The 27428-nt window shown below is 40.5% G+C and overlaps 1 protein-coding gene across 1 annotated transcript; it reads left to right on the top strand.

Annotated features, from left to right (window-relative positions):
* Window positions 1–7478: 7478 nt before the first annotated feature.
* On the top strand, window positions 7479–26023 carry glud1b (glutamate dehydrogenase 1b). Its single transcript, XM_074663184.1, has 13 exons — window positions 7479–8095; window positions 13164–13244; window positions 13451–13506; window positions 14144–14207; window positions 16082–16176; window positions 17046–17225; window positions 19677–19814; window positions 20180–20317; window positions 20424–20504; window positions 21602–21725; window positions 24534–24625; window positions 24737–24799; window positions 25012–26023. Exons 1-13 carry the CDS (start codon window positions 7699–7701, stop codon window positions 25129–25131), a joined length of 1629 nt encoding a protein of 542 aa, XP_074519285.1. The 5' UTR covers window positions 7479–7698; the 3' UTR covers window positions 25132–26023.
* Window positions 26024–27428: the final 1405 nt, after the last annotated feature.

Genomic DNA, 27428 nt, shown 5'->3' with positions numbered 1-27428 from the left:
TTTCTCATGATAAAAAAAAACTGCTGTGTGTTTCTAAATACATTAAAATCACCTGAAACCAAACCTCAGAGGAGTGTTGTTGATGTTTTGCAGGTTACAGGATCTGACTCAGTCTGATAACTAAAGCTGTACTTTAAGATCATATCTTCGTTGTATTGTTCTGAATATTGGTTGCAGTATCTCCACACCTCTCCTGAAATAACACTGGAAGCTCTGAAAGTGTAGACTGTGGTTGCAGACGGTTGACGGGGCGGAGTGAGAGTTGAAATTTGTTGATAGAAGCAGGCGGTTGACTTTGGGTTGACCTCTCTTAACACAACTTTGGTTCCTGTAGGGTTTCCTTCTGAGCCACCTGACACGTGGGGTGACATCTGTCAGTCAGACACACACACACACACACACACACACACACACACACACACACACACACACACACACACACACACACACACACACACACACACACACACACTTACTTCATATATGGAGAGTAATGCCTTGTGCTGATGAGGAGATGTGAACAGACGCAAGTCAAAGCCACAGCTTCCTGAATACAGACACTCTGAAAGAAAATTCTCGTGGGAACTTTTTCAACTTTTTACCTCTTGGCCTCTTGACTCAGACACACATACACACACATACACACACTCACAAACAACAAACGATTTCAAGTTTCACTTCCACTTGTTCTACTTGAAGAGTTGAACAATGAACCTGATAAAAAGACAACGGCCAGTCATGCAGCAAGGTTCTCAAACAAACTATAGCTAAATTTACAAAATTTAATCACGCACTACACCACTTTCAAACACTGGATTATTTTTGCTAACACCAATATCCATTTAATTGTGATATTCAGGTGTAAAACAACTTTAATAAATAGAATTAAAGTTTAAATTCATCTCTCTGAAATTAATTATTTTATTAATTTAACAAATATTTCTTAAATTCTATTTTCTTGAGCTCGGTTTTATTCAAAATTTTTTACTTGAATGTTCCTGTCTCAATTTTTATGGTAGATCAATTTAAAAAAACAGTCACTGGTGTTGACCCAAAGCCACCACTAGAGGGGGCTGAAGTGTCATAGAAGCGCAGTATGTTAGGACAGCTTGTGCTGTCAGGTTGCAAATTATTTATTTGATGTTATCATTTATTTGTTTGTATTTGAAACATTTTGAAGTTCATTTTTTCCAATGTAGTCTGTGTATCTTAAACTAAATATTTTATTGACCGCCTATAACTCTTATATTTAGCCAGCTTCATTATTCTTAACCTAAAAAAATAATAAATAAATAAATAAAATAAAATAAAACAATGATAATATTAATAATAATAATGATAATTCACAGTACAGAAAAAGCATTAAAATTATTATAGTTTACATTTTAACAGATACGGAAAACAACAGCTATTTTCCCTCATGTTAATGTCATGTTGCAGTTTGCCGGGCATAAAGTGTTTTATCAAGATAAAAATAATCCAATCATTCAGATGTAGAAATGTAACTGTTAACATATATTCAGGTTAAATTATCCTCCTTCTAAAGGTTTCATGGACATCAGACATGAAATGAAAAGTCTAAAAACAGGATTATAGAAGATTTATAAACTGCTTGTTATCTGTGTGACATGCTATCATGATGTCAGAAGTTTGTCCCAAAGCTTGTTGCTGTATCCCATCACTGACCGGGATGAAGGGCGCTTCATTCAGCAGTGGGCGTGACCTCAGACAAGTGGGAGTGGGGAAGGACCAGTTTGTGAAATCCTCATCATTGCATTACTGCAGTCAGATTACAACATGTAGGAAACAGGACTGTAGCTCCATCTAGTGTTGAAATGCTGTCGGTGAAAATAACTGCATTATCTGAAGACAGACGTATTCCATCAGAGGTCTCTCAGTTCAATTTGCCAACAATATCCGATGTACTTTCTAGAAAAAGCAGTCTCTACTGCTGTGCCTGGATTGCAGGACAGGCTCTTGTTTCACTTTTCATGTGTTTGAGATCACCTGTGTCGTTCAGATTTACAATATCACCCATTTGTTTCTGATGTTATTGCTATAACAATTGCCTGTTTTGGCTCAGTGTGAATGTGGTTTCCGATGTCTCTGGAGCCAGACTCGCATGGGTTTTCAGCTTTTTTTCCTACGTGGGCTTCATTCCTCTTGGCTGGAGGCTGCCGCTGGGTTTTTACCAATCAGAATCAAATATCCAACATGATTATAAAGTTAAGTTAAGCAGATTAAAGGTACAGTGAAGAAGCTGTACATTTGTGCGTGAATTCCTGTAGTCAGAGCGGATTTTTGCTACTTGTGATAAATAGAAGTTTGCTTTGGTTTATTATTGAAAACCTTTTACTGTCAATCTCCTCATGGAAAAGAAAAGTTCTGGCCTTCTATAATTTTTTTCTGTCTTACTCAAAGGTTATTTATAGTCATTGTAGCATGTGACCCCTTACTGTTTGACTCTATCAATGAAACACAGTTAACTTTGAGCTCCAGGCAGAGGAAACAGCCGCCATGTTTGCCCAAAAAGACACAAAAACCTCTTCTGGACACCTTCATAAATTGTTTTTCAGATTTGTGCTGAAGCAACAATCTCTGTTATGCTCTGCCACTGCTGGTTTTCAAGGTGACCCTGGCAGCTGTTGTGAGATTGGGTGTCCCTGAGTGTCCTTTCAGAAACCTGCTCCAGTAAGAGCAACTCTGAGGCTCAAAGTGCAGGGATAAGAGCAGGAGGAGGTGCTGGTGGAGCCAAGGTTTTAATTTACAAGCATGAGTTCGTAGATTAAAAGAGGAGACACAAAACCCATCAGAGCCTGCTCCTCCACTCTCAAACATGACTTTCCAGTGAAAGCAACATGTGACCTGACTGATCTGGCTGTTGTTAGCCCCTCTCCTCACTTCTCTCCTCTCCTCCCCCTCAGTCACACCCCTCCGGCTGGGTGGGAGTTGTCAGGCTGTGGGCCAATGACAGGACGCTGCTCAGCCTTTGAAACAGGACCATGATAAATCAGTGTGTGTCAGTACAAGGAGCAAAACAGAGAGAGGGAAGGAGGGGGAGGCAGGGGGGAGATGATATGATTAAAGATAAACAGGAGGCTCACAAACAGGGAAACACTGAGGGGGATCAAAGGGAGCAGTGTTGTCCTCTAGCTTTAGGTTTTGTCCCTTTAGTTGGTGAAATCAATAACTACAGCAAAGCTTCTCCTGGGAAGTCAAGTTTAGAAAGCTAAACGTGGAGGACAGAGTCTGACCCCCCCACAGGGCAGTTTACATTGACATTTCTTTGCGACACACTACCACATGACCCCAGTGCAGGTGTTTATTGCCCATGTGCTCATGGACTCACTGGTTCAGTTTATTCCTCTTCAAGTGTGAGCACTGTAGTGGAGGTAGGCTGTGAAGTTCCTCTGGGGCGCTTTGAGGGCCCACGTCTGCCTGGTTTCTGTGTCTAACAGGGAGCCTGTAGATATGGAATGTGTCAGAGGAGAGAACAGTGACAAACAAGGGTTGGTGTCAAAAACGTGCTTTGAGCTTGTGAAAACAACATGTTACATGTTTATTTAGATGTGTAGTTTGCACGTCTTTCCTTCCTAGAAGTTATGCAAGTTTACTGATGAAATGAGCTTCCCAAAGTTTATTTAAAATATTTCATTAATAAACTTAAAAATATGGTTTTGTTGTACTAAGTAAGTCAGTATGCCATAGAAATCAATGTTTTCCCTCTGTTTTGGGTCAGTTGGTTTGAAATCATTCTATTTTATTTTTTTTATATTGTAGTATACTGCTTAAATCAGATTCATAGAAACTATTTTGGACAGTTTCAGATTTTTTTATGGGAAACATTAGTGATACCAATTGTTATTTAACAGTTCCATCATCCTTCACCCAAAAATAGATTTAACAATAACAATCAGATATTGCTACCTTGTTTCTTTGAAGAAAAAGACTTCCTCACACAGTCAAGGATATAATTAATATGTTTAAGTTAAACCGGGAGTCCATGTGAGCCTGGACCTTAAATACTGACGACACGTGACGGGACTGTGTGAAATGGATTGACAAAAAGTGTCACCAATCAAGCTTAATGCAAAGGCCTCACATTTAAACAAATGAAGCGTAAAAAAAAATCAAATTATTCTCTTCAAAAGTGAAAAAACAAAAACAAAAAACAGACAGACTTGGCTAAGAAGCTATAACAATGGCTCAAACAGCTGCCCTCTAGAGCACAGGAGGAAGTACTGCACCATAATGTCAGCTGAATGTTTTATCCAGTGTAAAGACACTGGACACAATAAGTAACTGATTAAATAAATAAATAAAATCACACATTAATCCTAGTTTTATTTAGAAAACAGCAGGAAATGTTAATTCCTTCATGTTAATATACCTGGGTTTGTGAAATCTAACATCTCAGTCTCAGTTTGGATTAAACTACCGGCAAAATGACGTAAATTCAGCCAAAGCGGGAGTTAAACTATATTAAGTTCAAAAATCCACAGAAAACACAGAAAATAATATAAGGATATGCCTATTAAATGAGAAATGTGAAAGACAAAGTCAACACGAAGCGACCTTTAGTGCAGAGTTCACAGATCAAAGTTCTCCAACTGGATTTTGCGTGTATGTGTTTGCATGTTAGAGTGTTTGTGTGCATGTGTTTATAAGCCTGTTAAAAACATCATACAGAACAGTTTGACGGTTGTTGGAAGTTCAAACGTTAGAGTAAATTGAAATTCAAAAACTTAAACCCTTCCTTCTCTTTTATTGTCTTATTAGGACTGTAAGATTTTGCACATTAACCTCAGTGTGTAATCAGGATATCGACTTTAAGAGACAATAAAGCCCTGCGGCCCTTTGGTACACTGATAGAACAATGAGGAGATAAGCACCACCATTACTGTGTTAGTTATACTGAAATAGGGCTTTGACTTGATGCCAGCTGCAACAGCAAACACAGTTACGATTGATTTCTTGGTCCAGCATCAGACTGGTCATACAGGATGTCCTGAGCATAAACCGAGGCTGCATCAAACCTGCGTATTAGCTCACGTTTGATCTCTTTCACTGAACCATCCTTTCATATTGTGAAACTATGTGTTTGTTCCTCCGTTAAAGAACATATATGTGTATTTGTACCTGCTCCTGGGGGTGTCATCTAATCTTATCTGGTGTGCAGAGTCCACAGATGTAAGCCCAGGTCATGGCCTTCATTCAGACAAGCTCAGCACTAAGATTCTCTGTCTGTACTGCGAATGCCTAGAGACAATGTTCCTACTCATTCATGTTTGTGAGAAATACTGGGAACATGCGATGGATGCAGTGTTACATAAGAGTCATGCTGTCTTGACAATAGACACTAACACAGAGCTGTAAACATGTAGAGTGCATGGAAATAGGAAGTGCTACATGAGATGTCTTGCTCTGGGGATAATAGAGTTCCAATTCATCAAGCAGATAATTTTATTTTCAGTTGAATTATTTGGTTCTTAATGTTTTATATGTCAGATATTAAGTCTGAGGATCACCAGTCTTTATGATTAATCCTCTGGGAACTATGAGCACGAGCTGACCTTCAGATTAAACCCGTGTTACTTTGTCCTTATGCTGAGTCTTGGTTCCTCTTAGTAAAGTGAATGACTCTCACCCTCACAATCCACCCCCCTCCACTCACACATCCCCCTGCCTCACTCCAGCTGTCCCTGAAATGCTTTCCACCATACCCCCATTCACTCACAGGAGCAGGCACACCATGACTGACCTGCTGGCCTAAATTACAGCTCGTCAATTGGACTCGTAAACTAGCTTGTAAATAAAACACACAGAGACATAAAGGTAGGCTGATGTCTACACAACAATATTCATAGTGTTTTTTATTAATTTGATCTGTGTATTATCTTTCCACTCTGGGCCTATATGGGTATTTTCAAACGTTAGCTGTAAACAGTCAATTATTTACACTCACATACACAAACTGTACATTACCAGCTGATCCTCCTCATTACCTCTTGCTGCCAGCTGCCTGGATGGTTAATGACTGATGCTGGCACAATGGGCCTTTTCACAACATCTCCCACCTGACTCTCTTTCCTCTCTCGTAGCTGTGCGACTCACTCAACAGATCAGAGAACTGCTGATGGCAGCAGACCACACACCGATCCTTTGAACAAACCACAAAGTACGAAACTGTAACACTGTACAAAAGATAATGAACCACTATAGAGGGGCACGTCATATCTCCGTGATATCTAACTCCATGGTATCTAACAAATCAAGTTTTGGTTTGATGTCTATTTTTTTATGAATCTATCTTTAAGGCATGCAATTTAAGTTATTTGAAGTAGGTAGTGAGCCTCAAGCCAGTGACTCCTGTGACATGGGGTGCAAGCTTTAACAACAAACCCAGATAGTCCCCCTTGTTTTTCCTTTATGTAAAATAAAATTTTCATGTTGCAAGGTGTGGCCCTTCACAATCTCTGAGAAGACTGCAACAATTTTTACATATCAAAAGGCAACTATAAATAAATACAAAAAATACAGAACAAATGCTAAAAAAATTCATTAAAAACTTAAAATTGATTGGTTACATATAAATAAATCAGAAATGTTGAATATTGGGTTAATTTGGTACCAGTGATCCATTAGCAAATGTCATGCTAATATTAAAAGACATCAGGAAGTGCAGATGCATCCCTTCAGCAGTTAGATACACTCTACAGAAATACGGACCTTGGAAGATAAACCAAGATCTGGGTGTCCAGGGGTTTTTGCAACTGGATGTTTCAACAAGACAATGACCCTAGCCACACATCCAGCACCAAAAGAACTTGGCTGCAGGAGCACAGGATCAAGGTCCAAGAGTGTCCAGCTCAATCCCCAGACATGAGCCGTATATTGAAAATCTATGGTGGATTATCAAAAGGTCTATTTCAAAGTGTAAACCGGTGAATTTGGAAGAATTAAAAGCAGTAATTCAAGAAGAATGAGACAATGATCCCTTAACAGTGTGGAAGGCTGGTGGGGAACATGGCAGCCAGGATTAGAGCGCGACTGCATGCTAATGGCAGGACTTCCAAATACTCGTTTGATGATGATGTTGATGATGTGATGGTTTACTTATCTGGTTAATTTGTTTTTAGTACTATTTTTTTTTCACAAATATTTCATGATACTATTTAAGATTGCGTAAAATTTTGAGGCGTTTATTCCCTCCTATGTATTAACAGCAAAGAAAAAAGTGTTTGAAGAGTAAAATGTGGCAATTAACTCTGTTTAGATGTTGCCTTTAACATATTATTGACCAGATTAATGTTTTTTACTGTTACCATTTAGTTTTTATTGTAAACCAAATGAGATGTTCGCAGTTTTACTTCATTTTGGTTCATTTCCTGTCCCTTCTGTTTGGAAAACAACAGTACCTCATCGGGAGCGCGCGCTGTCAGTTGCTTTGCAGTAGCACGCGCCGCCGTTGGTCCTCCCCTTTCCGCGTGTCTCCAGGAACCCCCACTGTCCTCCTTGGCTCGTGCTGCCTTTTAAAGCAAACTGACACAGTATGCCATTCCCCACTCGGCCAGAGGACGGGACACAGTGAGGAGCTGCTGTGTCGCTCATACAACCCCCTCTCCTGTCGTCACCCCCATCGTCCTTGTTGTTTTGTTGCCTTTTTTTCTTCGTGTTAACGGTTAGCTAGTTTCAGTCATGTATCGTTATTTCGGGGAGCTGCTGAGCCGCTCTGCGGGTAGTGCCCTGGCCTCGGGGTGTGTGGACTCCGCTCTCCCGGTGTCCTCGTCCCTGATGCGGGTCCGCCGCTATGCTGATGCAGCGGACACACCCGACGATCCCAACTTCTTCAAAATGGTAGAGGGCTTCTTCGACCGCGGCGCCGCCATCGTTGAGGACAAGCTGGTGGAAGACCTGAAGACCAGGGAGAGCCCCGAGCAGAAGAGGAACCGTGTGAGGGGAATCCTCCGCATCATCAAGCCGTGCAACCACGTCCTGAGCGTGTCTTTCCCCATCAAGAGGGATAACGGAGAGTGGGAGGTGGTGGAGGGCTACCGTGCCCAGCACAGCCAACACAGGACACCCTGCAAAGGGGGTAAGTCAGACCTGACCCAAAGCCTCCTGAATGACAGCTAGCTTTAGCTTTAGTTAGCAGTAACATTAGCCAGTTTAAACTGCAAACACTAGATGCTCCAAACGGCTGCTAACGCGTCTGCACCGTTACACACAGCTTCACTTTGGCAGGTTATCACACAGCTGACTACGCCCTTATTATTGCATTAACTGTTTACCTGTTCTGTTTGTTTTCTGTATGCAACAACTGCTCATGTGCGACTTTTGTGCAGTTTACAGTGACCTTCCTGCAGCTCACCTGTAGCTATAATGTTACTGTAGTTGTTTAGCTTGTAGGCTAGCAGCAAGCTATCTGTCAGTCTGCACTAACCCCATAGTGTTGACCTCCAGTCATCAATCTGGATTGTATCCATGCTCAATCTGTCTGCACACAACACCTCATCAGATAAGCCACTGGAGTGATCTGGTTCAAAACTGGTTGGAGACAACTGCTCCTTTGTGTTTTATACTTTTATGATCTTTTATTTATGTTTTGTACATTTCTGGGCATTTTGTCCCTGATCTGTTTCCATGTGAGCTGACAAAACACACAGTTAAACAATGAAGAACTGTTAGTCATGCACTCTTCCTCTGCATGATTCATAAACACGTGCAGGGAAAATACAGTGTGGCTCTCACTTGAAGTCCTTAACATTCACTGTTTAAACAAGCCATGCACTGAGTACAGCACATCACAGTGACATATGCTCCTAAGTTCAAAGTTCAAGGTTCAAAACAGAGTCATTATGGGCTGCTACTGCAGTGCACTGTGGGTAATTTGTGAATGGAGGGGATGTGATGTATAGGAAGGAGACGGGAGGTGTTAGAGCTGGGGAGGGGGTGGTTTTATTTCCAGGCTCTCCTATTTGTCAGCAGTGTGACAGGTGGGGGAGGGTGCAGGGTGGTGGAGAGAAGACATTCTCATTAGAAAGACACATGCTATTCATTCAGAGGGCAGGTCTGAACGGTGTGGAGCAGACATAGACCTGGTGTTAATACTGTGAAACATTCACACTGCACCTGCTTGATGGAGAATGTAGATCTATTCTTGGGAGGTATATTCCCGCTAAAGACTCCAAAATCAAACTGAGTGTGAGGGCAGTTTAATTAATCCCAGTCACAGATACTGACTCCAAAAACTGTAATAGAGAATCTATGAAAGGGTGCATGAATCTGCAAGATTTCCAGGCTCTTAAGATCTCTCATAGAAGCTCTGTGGGTGGAATCAATACGATTAAAAGTGCTCCACTGACAATATGCATCCTGTAAAAGCCTGAGGAGAGAAGAGCTTCACAGTATTCTCAAGCTAAATCATTAGCATTGGATCAAAAGTCCCCATCAGTTTTACTCATCATCTTAGAAACTGACACACAGCACATCAGGGTCATCAAAAACAATCCTGCAAAGTGAAGTAACTGTGACATATTCACTAGGGGCAAAAAAACAAGCAAAGAAAACAATTGATGCAAATTAATTGTAGCTGCTGACAAAGGCAAGTGTAATGACTCAGTTGATACCAAAGTTCTGAACAACAGGGGTTGGATAGGAGTAAGAGCAGTTATTTTTCAGTGGGTTTAATCATTGATGCAGTGCACAGACCCTTCGGTTGAGTTCGGATCAAACTGCAAAGTGCAAAGGCTGTTTTTGTGCATACGTGTGCTGCTCAAACACACGCCTGACACGCCATCGAAGAGCAACAGCTGCCCCACAGTGCTCTCTACTGACTACCAGGTGTGGGTCTACGTCTCAGTATGGTGTAAGGGATAAAGAAACCCCCCGACAGAGAGTTTACGGAGGTTTCCCTTTTCGTAAACTGTTCAAGCCGCTCAAGGTTTTGTTTAGTCTTCTGTCTCTGAGTTCTTTCAAACTAGAAACAATTTTTGTGATATTTCTTATAACCATGCTCACATTGGTACAGTACATCTGAGTCATAGAGATATGGAGGGGCAGCTTGTTCTTGGTAGAAGGTAAACATTTTTATTTTGCCAAGAACATAAGATTTTTTAAAATAATAGCAGTGTGGTAAAGATAAGTTTACTGCTGTATCAGGGTTGAAATAAGTAGCAGAAAAAAAGCCCTAAAATTTCTTGATGCATCTATTTTTTCGTTTTTTTCTTTGACCTGTTAAAATCCCACTCTTTGAAATATTCAAAGTTTTATCAGTGCACTGAACACATCAGAATCAGAAAAGCCTTTATTAACCATTATCTTTAAAAATAAATAAAGGGAATTTGACTCCGGTTTGAACTACACCCTCTTTGAACAAACATGTTTGAAAAAACACCAAATATCACGAAAAGAAAACAGAGCTTAAGTAGGAAAAAATATCATAATAATCAAAGTTTTTGTACAAAAAAAAAAAAAAATTGTATACACATTTTAGTTGAGTCAAATAGTGCGCTAAATAAAGACATTGAGGAAAAATATGTAATTTGACGGCCCAAGGGAAGAAACTATTCTGTGTCTAAAACATTTTCTAAAAATGAACTTATCCTGTAAATAGAAGAAGGGGAAAAAAAACTAGAGAATTCGAATCCTAAGTTGAGAAAACATTTCCTTAACTTTTTCCAAACTCAAATATGTGCTCTTTTAGCAGTTTGCATACTTGGCAGGGTGATTTACACCAGAGAAAAAGAGTCTGTGGAGCTGAAAGTCTCATCACGCTGGGCCTTCAGGCCTGACTGTAAAAATGAAACAGGCCTGACTTTGGCAGAAATGACTCATTTTCAGAGAGAGTTTAATCTGTTTCCATAAATTCTGCTCCTCCAGTCAGAGGAATGTGTTTACAAATGGGATCCAGGCCGGTTGCTGTGGAGAAGTGTTGACAATGGTGGGTTGGATGAATGGGGGATGGGTTGGCTTTTTTCCTCTTTATGTGTCGATTAGTTAGCTCCACTTTGATTTGTAGACGAGTAGAAATACACACAGAGGGCAGAACTGGATCAACCCACAGGAGAGGTTTGGTCTTCTCCTGTGACTGCAGCAATGCGAATGGAAAAAGGGCACAGGCTCCTGCCATTAATGGCACTTAAAGATGACATCATAGTGGGTGGGCTCTTACTTGTGCTCCCAGTGAAACACATTAAAATAGACACACTGAGCTTTTATCCACATACAGCAGTGTGCTCTCGCCTCTTTGTGCTGTTTGCCCTTGGGTTTCCCTGTGTAGGCTAACTGTGGCTGAGCTATATTTGGTTCTGCAGGACAGTCTCCCTCACAAACACACACACACACACACACACACAAACACACAAACACACACACACTGTGCCACAGAAGAGTTTTTCGACTTGGGCACACTGGTTTCATGATGTCATGTCCTGCAGCACACAGGCCTGCCCACACATGTTGCCGTGGAGACAGTAGTAAACCCCATAAAACAGGAAGGAGTGACTGGGGTGGGAAATCAAGGGCTGGGATTGGTTCATGTGGTCTCCACCCGCCCTGTTTCTGCTTTCGTGACTGGCAGACACCATCAGCGATCTCTGACCTGTTCATGTGGTCTCGTGTGGTTGTAAAGAACAGGCTGTGATTATTGGCTGAGCTTTACATAGAGTAATGGTTTCCTCATGTTGCAGTCTGAACATTCAACACTGATGCCAAGTACAAGCTGCCTGAGCTCAGACCCAAACGGTCAGACAAGGTGTGGCAGCCTCCAACCAAAGATTTTATTTGATAACTCAGATTTGTTCTTTCAAACCCATGACTTAGTGTAAAGGTGGACAAGGAGTCTTTACTTGCTTATTGTACAAAAGTGAAGCCAAATATCACTCACATCTTGTACTTGTGACTTTATTTAGAGCCAGAGTCTATTATAACAGTATACTCTCTTTTTTTATAGCATCAAATAATTACTTAGAATCAAACTGTACAGACAATGAGCAGCTAGGCACAAGTTAGCGTAATAAGTACCTGGTGATATTTTTGAGAAAAACTTTTTTGACTTGCATTTTTATTCAGGCTTTTTACGCCTTTAATCAGAGAGGTTAGAACAGGGGATAAGGAAGAAAGAGGATGAGAGTATAGGGTGACATGCAGGTAAGAGACCTCAAAGTGGATTCAAACTTGGGCCTCCTGCTTAAGGACTAGCGTCATAGGGTGCTACATAGACCACTGGGCGATTCTAGCTCTCCTAGGTTTCACAATGAAAAGATTCCCTATGTGCTTACATGAAGGAGGTGATATTTATAAACTTACTAGAGCTTAGAGATGTAGTAATGTTTTGGTTTCACTTTAGGAGCGCTGTCGCGTCATCCATCTTACTTGATTTTACATTTTCATTTTTTTTTTGTTGTTATAAATGCAATTAGTTCAAGAGTTGTCATTTTGTTTGTGTATATAATTCAGTTAGCTTATAGCATTTTTGCGGCAGCATCAGAAAATGTTTTTAATTCTAGATTTGCAATGCAAAAAAAAGGAAAAAAATTCAAGACATCAGAATCTAAATAAAACATACAAAGATCAAAAGGTGCTGACTTTTAGCAACAATGCTAATAACAAAATAACAGAAAAGCTGTCTGAAAACTTCAAGAGGACCCAATGTCTATCCGTCTTCTTGAAAAGATCATCTTAACAGTATTTTGTAGACCCCACGTTAATGTTAGCTTAGCTAACTTTGGATAGCTCATATTTGCTAACGAAGAGAGTGGGTGATGTTATCTTCCTCGTAAGTGGGTAGTCAACGTTCTGCTTTTCACAATTGTTGCAGGCCTGCCAGAGATGATCTGTACAGTCTCTTCTGACCACTGCAGCAGTACCATTTTTAGCTCAGAGCCAGAGAAACCCAGTTCCCATAACATACTTGCTAAGCTATGTCACATGCATACATACCCACAAAAATACCCTTTTTAAGGACAGAGTCTGAAATAGTAACTCTAAAGATAGATACAACAGGCGAGCAGACACCAGACCAGGTGCAACGACAAGTTAGAGTTGGCGATTTCTTTTTCTGCAACTCCCTGACCAACGCTCATTAACACCTTACTTTTGATTGTAGTCATTGAATGTTGCTGTATTTTAATCTCTGTCTTGTGTGTGTGTGTTTCCTTCAGGTATCCGTTACAGTACAGATGTGTCTGTGGATGAAGTCAAAGCCCTGGCCTCTCTGATGACATACAAGTGTGCTGTCGTTGGTAAGGATTTTAGCCTCCTGCTGGTTATCCAGTTGTCCTTTACACCCACATTAACACATGTCCATCTTGTAACACACTGGCGAATGTTTGACAAGGATGAATAAGATACAGGTTATAAGGCTTGAAGTCCTGCATCACTGCCTGCAAATAGTTTCCAATCTTGAGTTTTTATCCTGCTGTTCTCAAACTGCATTATTCTCTTCCAGATGTGCCATTTGGAGGAGCCAAAGCTGGAGTCAAGATCAACCCCAGGAATTACTCTGTGAGTCTTCTAATGCCAATCCTAAGACACACAGACATGTCAGAGTATGCACAGAATATCCTGTTGTTCTCTGTTTCAGTCCTTCACATCAAAACCAACACAGGATTTTTAAGGCGGGGCTGCTGGATCTTTGTCTTTTTATTTAGTTTTTAATGATATATAGAAAGACAGAATGATAATAAAGAAGGTTTAATTACACTCAGTGTTTGCAAAGAAAATCAAATATCTCTCTTGGGATTGAAAAAAACAGAAGAAAGAAATGTAAGGGCAGTTTGAGGTCGATTACGTCTGGCGTCTGCCTTGCTGCTCTTACTTAGATTAGTGCAGGAAGTTTAGTCTGTCTATTGATGCATTCTGTAATATAAACAGACATGAAGGCCACTGGCTGTTTCCTCTGAGCTCTGAATTAACTTGAGCCTCGACAAAAAACTCACAGTTTGAGGAAAAAAAGCACCTCTTTTAAAGTTATTCTTAAACTGTTGTTTTGTTGAAATCAGGCGCTGTTTGGAGTGAGCTGTGTGTTTCTTGTCGCACATCTTTTTGCGGTTAACAACTTCCCTTCCATGAATGTCTTATTATTCTGTAACCAAGCAACAAATCATTCTCTGAGACTCTTCACTGTGTCTGTCTGTGGCAGGATAATGAGCTGGAGAAGATCACCAGGAGATTCACTATCGAGCTGGCCAAGAAGGGTTTCATTGGTGAGTTTTCAGTCAGAAGGGTCGTTTTCGGGAGCTATGAGCTGGTTCTGATGAGAGAAGAATGTTTCCACCCAGAGAGGCAAACATTTCCTGTCGCAGAGCGCTGTTTGTTCTGGTTTGAGTCACTTTGGGTGTGTCAGATAAAAAGGAAGGCAATTAATCTTGGGGGAAAAGAACTCGATAATGAGTTCAAAATTCAGCTTTGACCTGAAATATGCAAGTGAAAGAATAGAAAACCAGAATTTGAAGTGCTAATTTCTTGAGTCAGCAATCACAGACCTTACAGTGTCTGGTAATGTTTGTAAGCTGTACTACGGTTGTCAGTTTGATACAAGACCCTTCACTCTGATAGTTCAAATCACTGGAGGCAAAGCTGCTGTCACGCTGAGTGTAACACACTCAAACTGCTCTCACCACAACTCCCCTTCCTGCCTGGGTGCTCCATTTTTTTAATCTTGTCTGAGGGTATAAAGCCCTCAGATGTGTTTTGATATTTGTATGAGACAAGGACACAAAGCCTGGCACCCATTTCTTGATAGGTGCAAAACACTAGCCACGTATACATGGACCCAAATATTCCTCTTGCATTCGGTTTATTTGCTCAAACTGAAAGAATTTAACCTTTGTATACACCTCATTTTGTAAGAAAAGTGCCAATCTGAATGGACATTTAATCGATTTCACAGGGGTGAAATATTCCTATCCCCAAACTGATTGAGTTATCATGTATCCACTCAAACGGAAAGTTGTCAGGGTGCGTTCTTTCAGCGCATGCTCAGATATGACGTAAGACGCAACTAGAGACACTCCTCAGTTTTAAAAATGGCGGTGAGCAGTCTGCACTGGACTCCTGCAGTTTGTTTTTGATCCAAACTTTGAAAGAACTGAACATAATTTTAAGATTGGACAGACGAAAAACTTGCAATACGGGGTTATCCCAATAAGTGAAAGAAAAACTCTTTGATAAATCATGCAATGTTTCTGTTTTTCTGCGCATGTGACTATTCTGTTTTATTATAGCGGCGCATGTATACTATTGTTTTCGGGAAAGTCATTCAGAAAGATTCCATTAGGAAAGATGAAAAACTCCTCATGTAACCGTGGTTACTGTCACTATAATTATAAGGACTGAGAAACCTTGTTCAGAAAAGTGTTTTTTAAATAGACATTTGTTTAAGCCCAGTTTCAACCATTCGGTTCAGTTCAGTTCATCCTGTCACGCATTTTGTGACATTTCCTTTAACTAAACACGGAACAGATCCCCAAACTACTGACCCGTACCGTCCTATTTTTTGGTACCCTTCTGTTGGGGTGCCAGACATACCAATCCGATCCCAGAAATTGCAGCTGTGCAGAAGGTGGTTGAAAAAAATCGTCACTTCCTGTGTAACAACGGCTGTATTTCTCCTTGCAGCACACAGACTTCTCTGCAAAAAAGCTTGATTGTGCTTTGTAACAAGAGCCACATGCTAATCCCAAAGAAGACGAAATGCTGGATGTCTTCCATGGTTGCTCTTTTTTTACTATGTCGTGTTTTTCTTCTTCATCGGATTTATTAGCAGGGTACACTGTGTTGCACTGCTATACCGTCACGCTATAACATAGCTGATGTGGCAGTCAGCATCCAGCTTACACCCCAAGCTTACTCTCCAAGGGCACGACTGGCTGCAGAAACACAAACAGGATCAGGCTTTACCGATCCTGTACCAAACTGCACTGATCCAAACCAGACCGCCAGGTGGAAATGAGGCTTTAGATATTATTTTAATCAAACTTCAGGGATCTAGTTGGTGTCATTTCTGACCGATATTCGTAGTTTTATCCACGCCTTCCCCTCTTCATCTCTAACTTTCTTTCTTTGTTCCCTTCTCCAGGACCTGGCATTGATGTCCCAGCCCCTGACATGAGCACAGGAGAAAGAGAGATGTCCTGGATTGCAGACACATACGCCAACACCATCGCACACACTGTGAGTCTCCAGAAAATCCTGGACCAGTTCAAATGGGTCTAACTAATTTAACTTGAAAACAGCATGAGTCATATGCAAACCATGAGCAGTGGTTTCTGGGCGCTCCCTTCCCGCCGACCACTGAGCCACTCCTCCCTTTAGACACAGCTTCCCACACAGAGGCCTGTGTGTGTTTGTTATCAGTTAATCATTCTCTGATGAAAACCTGTCAAACATTTGACCAGAGATGGAAAATATTTACCCTCTTGAGGGTCTCTAACCCTTTGAAAACAGACATCTTTAGACAGTTGCAAGTATCAAACATGATCCTGTTTATGTAGATCTCAAAAAAACAGAAAAAGAAATAGATAAGTGCAACTTTTGCAGCTGATCCCTGCAGAATCAAAACACACCATGTCCTTTTCAGATAACTGCATTATTACCAGTTTGTCCTCTAAAGAAATCTGACCTGTATTTCCTGTATGGTAGTTAAAAGACATCTTGCCGCCCGCTTTCTCCTCGATATTCATTCTGCACTCCTTTCTGTCCTCCTTTCACCTCACCAGCTGTAGTGTTGTGCCCTCTGCTCCACATACCCGCAGCAGGGCTTTGGAGTGTCTGACACATTCCTGCTCTGGGTATCTGGGGGAAGAGGATTGTGGGTACTGAGGTGCAGTCAGCTGTGACATTGCCTGGTACTGCGGCACTACACGACCTCTTACTCTGTAGGTGTTGAGCTGTAAACACTGTGGCTGACGCAGAAAAGAAAGATGCAGTGCCACTAATGGACACTAGGGACTGAGTGGACTTAAAGAATTACCTGGGATTCAAAAAAAAAAAGAAAAAAATCTTAAGCTTTTCTCACTCTAACTTTTTTTGTGTTCATGCAGGACATCAACGCCCATGCCTGTGTGACAGGAAAGCCCATCAGCCAGGGAGGAATCCACGGGCGTATCTCAGCCACAGGTCGTGGAGTTTTCCACGGCATCGAGAACTTCATTAATGAGGCGTCCTACATGAGCATGCTGGGCCTGACGCCAGGCTTCCAGGACAAAACCTTTATCATCCAGGTACACACACACACACACATTCACAGGGTTTGATCATGGTACCAGAGAGCAGACTCTGGACAAGGTGCAGATTCGCTCATAGACTCACAGGATTTACGCTTTCATTCAGATCATGATGAGGGGTTTTAGAGCTCAATCAGAGCAGAGCCATCTGCTTCAGCCTGGCCCTGATCTCCTCATCGTGAGCAGACAGCAGGGAACTGACACAGAATCCAGTCTTGGGTCATGAGGAATGATGATTCACTTAGAGAGGGGGACCAATTAAAAGTCTTGTGATACACTCTCCACATCCAATCTGTGCCTTTGATGTTGGCTTGACATGAGGATACTGTGATTGGGGAAACTCTGACCCAATCTGACTCTTCCTACTATCACTAAGCTTTTTTCTCATCCTCATGAAAACTGGAGCTGAGGTGTTTGTTGTAAACAGATTATCTGATCTCTGAATGAGAAGGGTTCACAGACATCCACCTCTTTTGTTTTCAATCATCTGGCATTTTGGATATCTGACAGCTCACCCTTATTGGAAAAAAATAGATTTTCAGCTCCATCCATTAATTTTTTTCGGCTTAAAGTCAGGTCGGGGGAGCTGCCATTCAAGGAAGTTGACAAAGACCTCACTCTCCTCAGAAACGCTTTCCAGCTCCTTCTGGAAGATCCTGAGGCATTCACAGGCCAGATAGGATAGGATATATAATCCCCCCTTTGGAGGGGCTGTTGACACGACAACAGATTTAGGATAAAATGCAAAGGCATTGTTGGGTTTTGGCCTCTTGTTCAAAACAGCATTTAGCCAACCTAGCCTCCAGAGTTTAGTTTTTCTGAAACGCTGCGGCCACCTTTAGCATCAAGTCAGATTTTTCAGTGGAAATGCTGATGTCATGGTTACGCTATACACGTTACACTTTCTTTGTTGCAACTTAAATTGCCGTATGCAAACTGTACTTCATCGTTGTTCAAAACAAAGCTCTCAAGTCTGGTATGTCTCAGCGTACATCATATTCTGTTTCTTCCTCATCTGTTTTCTTTATTAGCAGCTGACTAGACTTCTTCTGGTCCATGTACGAACAGGTAGTGGTCAGGTAGGGTGTCTCTACAGTTATATCACCAACTACAGGCCTGGTACTGCAGCGTTTCCTGTCTCTCAGCGTTTCCGTGTATTGCAGAATTTTTCACAGTGTTTTTTGTGTATTTGAGTGAAATGTCACGTGAACGGCCCTTCATTCAGCCGCTTATATCCACCACCTCATTCTTTCTACAAAAGGTGGACGACACAGCAACTCCTCAAAAATGATGTCAACCATTCAGAGCTCTCTCTACTGACTGGCTTATAAAGCTTGGTTCCTCCACAAATGGGACACAGCTCTGACTTAAGAAAGAACATAAAAACCAGTTGGTGTAAAATTCAGCATATGATGCACTTTAACACATTTTTTGGTCATTTGAAAAAAAAGTGAGTAGCATCTAACTTGAAATTACTGTAAGGACCATTCTTTCCTTCTGTCTGACTCAAACTCTGAACTGTTATCTGAGAGTTTTGAGGACAAAAGGTCCGAAAGCTGTTTAATCTTATCAGCAGTTTCACTTCCATTAGTCACATGGTAGCACCTCACGTGTCACGTGTCAAACCCCCATCCACTGGCCTCAGCTGCTTTCCAAGAATACTTTCTAAATTTACCACTTTGTAACAACAACAGCTCTGTCTTGTATCCTTTTAGATCACTTTTGGATGCATTAAAAACTATTACTCAAAAATTTTCTATTTAACTCGAGCCATCACGAAAACAACTTCTTTATCTTGGTTTGCAAAGACAGCAGATTTTCATTTCCCCTTCCTGCGCCAGCACAGAAACGAAGTCTGAGGGATGACGTTTGTAGGGGGGGGGGGGGTTTGTACACAAAGGATGAGGAAAACATCATCAAGGAGGTGAAGTTGTGGTCGTGACAGCTGACTCATGACGTGGATGTTCAAAAAGCTTATCTCTTTGTGTGTGATTGAGGATTATGCCGTAGTGAGATTAGATTTTCTTGGAGATTTATCTGCGCTGAGGAGAGAAGAGAGCCGCCTGGTCAAAGCAGACCATTCATACAGAGGAGGTTGTGCTTTAATCTCTCAGATCATTGTCAGCATGGTTGTAAACCAGTGATTGGACTACGGCAGTCATGTATTTACAGATCTAACTTTTCTATCTGATATTTGAATAAACTCTAACATGTTTTCGTACCCTGGCTGAATCCTTCTTGTTCCACTTTCTGTTTTAGTCTAACATATGGCCCCTGTCTGAGGTCTGATCTCAAGCTATGATGCAGCAGATGATGAACATGTTATAACCTACATCAGCCACATGGTGGCACCAGAGTACAGTGTTGAATCATGGTTTTTAGTTGAGTAGAAAGAAAAAATGACTTTTATACTTCAGTGTTTCTTACTGTGCTTTGATTCTCTTACAGGGCTTTGGTAATGTGGGTCTCCACTCCATGAGGTACCTGCACAGGTTCGGGGCCAAGTGTGTGGGCATCGCTGAGATTGATGGAGCCATCTACAATCCAGAGGGCATCGACCCCAAACAGCTGGAGGACTACAAGCTGGTATGAGCATCTTTTTATCACCTCTCGTGTCTTTGATTCCTTTCCTCAAAGAACGAGGACAACATTTTGCCTTCATGGCACAACATCAATTTTAGTTGGGGTGACATGCCACAAAAAACTACAATCTTCAGTTTGGTAAATGAATAATACTTTCTTGCAAGCAGACCTGACCACTGCTTCCTGCTCTCTGAACATCTTTGTAGCTGCAGCACTTTGCAGTCCTGTTAAAAAGAATCAGAAATGTTTAAATTTCAAAAACATGCTGTGATAAGTAAAGATACTTCTGACAACCTTACCCTTGTCTTTGTTTCACTTCAAGGATAAAATGTTGTTTTCGTCTGTGTATTTGTGTGTGCTGTCTGCAGAACCACGGCACCATCGTGGGCTTCCCTGGAGCAAAACCCTACGAAGGAAACATTTTGGAAGCTGACTGCCACATCCTGATCCCTGCCGCCGGAGAGAAGCAGCTCACACGTGTCAACGCCCCCAGGATCAAGGCCAAGGTCAGACCTCACCTTGGTTCACCCACATTGCCTTGCTTCAGTGAGACATTCAGGCTGTGACAAGTTGGTTGTCAGTCATGTGACACTTGTGTTTTGTGTATTTCAGATCATTGCTGAGGGTGCTAACGGTCCCACCACCCCTGATGCCGACAAGGTGTTCCTGGAGAATAACGTCATGGTTATTCCTGTAAGCGTGCACACTTACACAGGCGAGCAGACTAAAACGTGTTGCTCAGCTTTGATGGAAACCACAGAAACACATTTACCTGTTGGTTTAAACTAATTCAGACATACAGACGTATACATTGTCAGATACATTTGTGTCATTATTTATTATTTCCTCCAGTTTAAATCATTAAGGAAATGTGGTGTCTTTATTAGAATATGGTGTTCTAATATGGTGTAGTCCTTTCTTAGTCGCAAAAAAACTTTGAATTCAAAGGTCAGGTTGATCATTTTACACAATATATTTCGGTTTTTGCAACAATCATTTTATTGAGGACAATTAAGACGACAAATGTTCGTCATCAATGGACTTTAAAGTTTTAGCTATAGATCATTAGACATTCAAATCCATATTTTGCAAGTCTTACCTGTCAAACTTCCAGCAATACATTCCTGCGACTGTCTAGGCTAAGTTATGTAGCCAAGGTAAAAAATTCAAAGTGTTCAGAGAGTGACATTGTAGATTTGACACCAAAAAGACAAAAATGTGACCTTAACTATTCAGCTTAAGGAATATTAACCTAAAATAGCTGCCAAAGGTCCTGCTGTGGCTTTGTTTTGTTATTGACGATACACCTGCTGGTTATGATAACGCTGAACTGTGGTGTCTTGTTTTTCTACAACATTAACATGAAGCAGCAGTACCTTTTGATTTCATTTAGAGTTGGAAGCATAAGCAAACTTGTCCTGGGTTCCTCAAGTATTAAGTTTTTTCTTTCCTGATAAAAAAAACAAACAGGAGATGTTTGTTTCTGTCTTCTCAAGATTTTTCACTGTCCCAAAAACGATGGAATTACAACTTTTAGAAATGACTCATAGATCTTTTTTTCTCTTTCACCAGTTTATAAATGGACTCAATCATCTCTGACAAATGTGATTCATATTAAGTTTATTCCACAGAAAAATAATTTCCCTTCTACTTAAAATCTTTTCCTTCCTAAAAAGCTTTCCATACTGAGGACATGTTGTCTATAACACACAGAGGCTGATTAGTTTAGGATTCACACAGAAATTACAACATGCAGATTAAGTCTGAGCTTTCGATGTTTTCATTTGCAGGACATGTACCTGAACGCCGGTGGTGTGACGGTTTCTTATTTTGAGTGGTTGAAGAATCTTAACCATGTCAGCTATGGTAGACTGACCTTCAAGTATGAGAGAGACTCAAACTACCATCTGCTCAGTGAGTACCAAACGTTTTCTGACTTCCTGCATGAGCCACAGACTGATGAGAGGGTGCAGTCAGAAAACACAACATCCAATATCATTGGTTAAGTGCTGACACAGAAAAAAAGAATTACCAAACTGAGATAAGAAAAGACAAACTGAATTTAAAAAATATCAAATCAGGAAAAACCATAATTTCCCTACAAAGTCAGGTTTTTCTGACTAATTGTCAGAATTTTCTCTCTCTACTTCCTCTTATCACCTCACTGGGGTGAGTGGGCTCAGTGTGGCGTGATTAATCTTCGCCCTCATCCTCATCACTTTCTGATGTATCATCCAAGTTTATGTTACCAAATCCTTCTGTAAGCCAGTTCACGCTAAATTTTAGTTCGCCAAAATCTCTGTCAATGATATCCATCAATTCGCCGTACACAACAATTTTTCCACTCTGGTACATACATATTGTGCCCATTTGAGACTTGTATTTGATCCATTTCTGTTCAGTTGTATTAAATCTGAAATATCTGTCCTTCAGCACATTCATCCATTGTACATTTGGAGTCTTGAAGATGAGGTTTGATCTTTGACCACTTTCTTTGACGTCATAGTAGAGCTTTTCTGGATTCTCCTCTAGTACATTCGCCTTGAAAAGTTTCTTTTCCGTCTTGGAAGAACCTTCTGGGTAGTCAAAAGGAACTGCAGCTGCCTGCGTCAAAACAAAAAAGAACTTTTATTTTACAGACTTACATTCTGCTAATAAACATTCATAGTTAGATTTGAAGTGGTTGTATACCTGGTTACTGGCCATGACACAGAGTGGCTCGTCAACGATCTGGTTCTTCAGCTGCTTCCTGGAGAGAGAAGAGAGAAACCTCAAATTAGGAATTTGTCTCATGCAAGGTTATAATAGTTAACTAAAATGAAACTAAAACTAAACTAAAAACGAAAACTAAAATTTAAAAGACATTGCAGTTAACTCAAACTAATAAAATCTAGAAAAGAAAACAAAAACGGTAAGTAAACTAAAACTGTATCTTGTGTTCACAAAATTAACTGAAACTAACTAAAATTACAGACAATATGTCCTTAGTTATCGTTTTTGACAATATTAACAGCCTTTAGGATTTAAATCGGACACATTTTCCCAACCAATTTTGTGACAGTTTTCGGCAGTTGTCAGTGCCGTACAGCACCATCATAGCGATGTACTGGGACGTGCTTGTTTACTGCACTGACTGGCTGTGCTCTGTGCTCTGTGCTGCGAAGTAGTGAAACGTAGAGGAGCAATGAATCAGAGCATCTGTAACAGCTCAATTGTATTTGAGTCTGACTTTATTGTTAACGAGTCCAAGTTTCTAATTATTTAAGCTCATATTATATTGTTTTATATAATCTATGTTTATATTATTTTTATGTAATCTATGTTTATATTTTTTATAGTAAGTTTATATAATTTTTTGTGTTTAAGGCAGCAGCCAACAGTTCAGTATCAGCACTGACTGAGCAGTGAGCACTATGTTGGATTTGAAAATAAACAGTATGACAAAATATTTACTCTGACCTTTTTGAATCCTGCACCTGGTTAATAAGGTATGAAAAACTAAACTAAAACTAAACTAAACCTAAACTAAAACTAAGCCTTGTTGCAAAAATCAAAACTAAATAAAAACTAGAATGCCAGCTCTAAAACTAATTAAAACTAAACTATAATGGAAAATATGTCAAAAATAACTAAAACTAAACTATAATGACAAATTCAAAACTATTATAACCTTGGTCACATGTCATTTTCAGAAAACTTTAACTCCTCTTAAATGTATAAATCTACCTCTAAATCAGCGACATGACACTGTTGTGTTTTAAAACTGAGTCTCCTTTTTACTGCACATTTCTGACTTCTTATGACTGCAAGAACAAAGAAAATTTGACAAGAGAGAATTCAAAAGGAATAAAAGTGGAAAAAGAAAAATGTTCTCACCAAATCTGTGGCAGGTCAGCGAGCTATGGTGATGTTGGAGATCAAATTCAACACCTTTTATACTCTGTCTTGTTCAATTTCAGCCAATCAGTAAAGTGCACGTATCCAAATCTTACAGAGTCCATAGCCTCAAAAACCACTTGGTGAAGTCCACACCCTGGTTTACTTTAGTCTATGTGCCAGGAAGATCTTCTGTAACTTGAAATAAAGTTAGAATGAAGCCTATCATCTAAGAAACATTTCAAAGGTGGGGCTGTTTCCCCTCTCTGAGCAGGGCAGAGATACTGATGCATCTGACTGTGCATCTAATCAGTAAAGTGCATGCATGTTGTTTAATGTATTAATTACAACTCATGACATTCAAACTGCTTCAGCTGGCTTAAGAAGTTTCTGCAGCTGGAGAGTTTCAGGGAAGGTGACTCTCAGAAAGATTTTAATTTCAATTTTTAGCAGTTGCTGGTCAATTAGACTTCAGAGACTACAGATCATAGTTTAGACTCCATGTTTTTGACATCTTGGGTTTTGGAGCGGTCTAAATACTTGAGTGTTGCATGTTTTACTTGTTGTTATCATAATTGTGTCAGCCTGAAATCCTGTGAGTGACATTAAACCAGTGATGAGGAGTGTTAAACAAACAGGGTTGAAAACACAGACGTGCTCTGCTGTAATTATAATAATTATGAGTAACAAGAGGTCCCAAGTGGATATAATCCCGAATTAGGCGTGTTGAGAGTTGATTTGATCTGAGATTTCTCAATCAGCACATTTTTTCAGGGTCAAAGCTACCCCCCTCCCTTAAAACCGTATCCATGCCTGACTCTTAACTTCCTGTTTGATCCTCTCCAGTGTCTGTGCAGGAAAGTTTAGAGAGGAAGTTCGGCAAGCAGGGAGGACCCATCCCTGTTGTTCCTACAGCTGACTTCCAGGCCAGAGTTGCTGTGAGTAACACCTACACACACACACACACACACACACACACACACACACACACACACACACACACACACACAGACTTCATAATGATTGCTTACCTTCATGTTTTGTTTCAGGGTGCCTCTGAGAAAGACATTGTTCACTCAGGTTTGGCCTACACCATGGAGAGATCTGCTCGGGTGAGTCATCACACAGGCCGTGATACAGTCCTCGTTACTGAGCAGTAGACTTGTATTCATGTTTTTCGTCTCTAAACGTGATGTAATTTTAAGAATAATAAGCCTGTGTGGCCTCCTTCCGCTTGACAGTTGTTGCTCTAAATCAAATCCGATCACCTGAGTTAAGCTGCTGTAAGTCAACATGTCTGAGTGTTTTTTTCCACCTGTTACAGCAAATCATGCGCACAGCAGCCAAGTACAACCTGGGTCTGGACCTTCGGACAGCCGCCTACGTCAACGCCATTGAGAAGGTCTTCAAAGTCTACAATGAGGCTGGGCTTACCTTCACATAAATGGCCAATGGCGTCCTCTCCCCAAACCCTCCTGCCATTGATCTCCCTCTCCTGCCCCCCTCCCCTCTTCGAAACAGCCTTCTGAACATATCACTGTTTACCGCTGCTCTTTGGCTCTTTTTCACACACATACAGCGAAAACATCAGCTTGCCTTGTGTTTATCCTGTGATCTCTATGCTGCCATTACTCTGAACCTGCACCTCTGCTCAGAGGTCGCCTTTGGTTGTTCTCACCTGAGGTTACGCTGAGGTAGAAAGAGAGTAACGTCCTGTCAGATTGAAAGACCTCATCCCTCGCTCTGCCCTTAAGTAAACGTTTATGGTATCATCGTTTGGCAGCCGTGTTCAGAGCGCCATTTTAGTGATTGCTGAATGCCGGTGTGACCCCAATGTTGCGGTTCTTTCAGTGAGCAGCACTACAGATGCCTTATTTCAGTCAGAGCTCTGCTCTCAAATGAGACGCTCTCTTGAATTTACTTTGATTTAAAGGGATTTAGTTTTAACTTTGTGAATAAAAGAAACATTTTATTTCACCTTCAGGTGTTCAGAGTTCATAGGGAAGTTGCCAAGGTTTAGAACTCCCGCAAAATAATTTTCTTGTTCTAGTGTTTTTTCTATTTAGGACCATCCACATCCCCTCTCGTCTTTCCAGCTTTCCCATCGCTTCGTCTCAAATATTAAAAGCAGCTTCTCCCCGACTCCTCCGCTGGCCAAGACAGGGGAGCAGGGAGGGGGCGTGGTGTGTCTCCATGACAACCTGTCCCTGTTTGCAAAATTTAGCTCAGTTTTAATCGTCCACTTCCTCAACATTGAAATTGTTTTGGAGGAAATTTTTATTTTTATTTTATTCATATTTTGAAAAACCAATAAAATGTCAAGAAAAAGTGGCAAAACTGTGTCCTTTCTGTTTTTTCAAGTTCTAATCATGAAAACACTTAAACGGGGAGGTTTGAAACCCTGAACATGGATTTTCATCTGGACAAAGACCCATATCCTTGATGGTATATAGAGTTATGCATTTTTCTATTAATTTATTAATTATTTTGCTCTTTAGTCTGTGTCAAATCTGTTCCTGAGTTGTTCTGTGTTAAAAATTGAGCTGTTCATCTTGATAGTACGCTGAATATCATTCATGTGACAAAATAAACACAAAATAATACAGACAACCAGCTCATGTGGCCCAGAGGTTAAATTAGTTAGCAGTTAGCTTGGCTTGACAAGAAGGCTATGTGTCAGTGTTTTTAGTTTTTAATGCTAACAGACAAAATAAAATGAAGACTTGTAAAGGTGCTGCCAGGTAATATGATTCCATCTGACAGCAAAACTTTCCATGTTTGCATTTTAATATAACTTAAGGACACTTAGGCATATGACTGCAGGAGCTAGAATTGACCTATGGCTAATATGGGGTACATAAAACTCCAACACAAGGTGTCCTGAGAGGCAGGATGACTGGGTGTATTTTCATTGGAAAATTTCCCCTTTGGGTTAAGTTTGCGACATCAACATCAACTCAACGTGAATGAAATGAACACGGATGTCTACGTCTGTTCTAAGGTAAGATGACATCATATTTGAGGCAACATATTGTAATTTTGCTAACATTAGCTAATGTTAGCTTAACAGTAGCCTAACGTTAGCAAACTATAGCCAAAGTTAGCCTAATGTTGGCTCCTAGCTGTGTTGTTCACCCTGTCACTCAGTAATTTACTCTAGGTATCACAATATTAAAGTAACGTACCCTATTACTTTGAATTACTTTTGGATTACTTCAGTAGCTAGCATGCACACAAAGGCAAGAGAGTAAGTATAAAAGATGTGTCATCTGCTCAGTGTTTGTTTTAGAGAAACATACAACTATGAAATCTTCTTATACACTTTTAGAAAATCAGGTGTCCAAATGCTGAATTTTAAAAAAAGGAAAAGATAAAATTAAAACTTTAAAGCAAATTCAGGCAGTACTGATCCCAAATTACCCAAGTGTTTGCCTATACAACAGTATTGTTTACAAAGCTGACAGTTGTCTTCTGTATTGTAGTATATCCTGTTTGATTTTAAAATATAATCCTGCTAAATAATCTCTGTTTTTATCAAATATACCAGTAATCTGATGACATATTTTTTTCTGTACTGTGACAGATTACAGTTGTATTTTTTTTTTTTTTTTTGTATCCTACTAAGGGAAAACCGTAACATGTAATCCACTACTCCCCAAGCCTGGTAACCAGTTGCTGTTTATTACGTTTTAACTGGAACCTGTAAATTTTGTCTTTTAAATGAAGCTTTTTATCGACCTT

Source organism: Halichoeres trimaculatus, unplaced genomic scaffold (assembly GCF_033239565.1).
Source record: "Halichoeres trimaculatus isolate MK-OKI-2021-1 unplaced genomic scaffold, fHalTri1.1 fHalTri1_scaffold_23, whole genome shotgun sequence".
Classification (NCBI taxonomy): domain Eukaryota; kingdom Metazoa; phylum Chordata; class Actinopteri; order Labriformes; family Labridae; genus Halichoeres; species Halichoeres trimaculatus.
The sequence above is the reverse complement of the archived record's forward strand: the minus strand, read 5'-3'. Positions and strand labels throughout refer to the sequence as shown.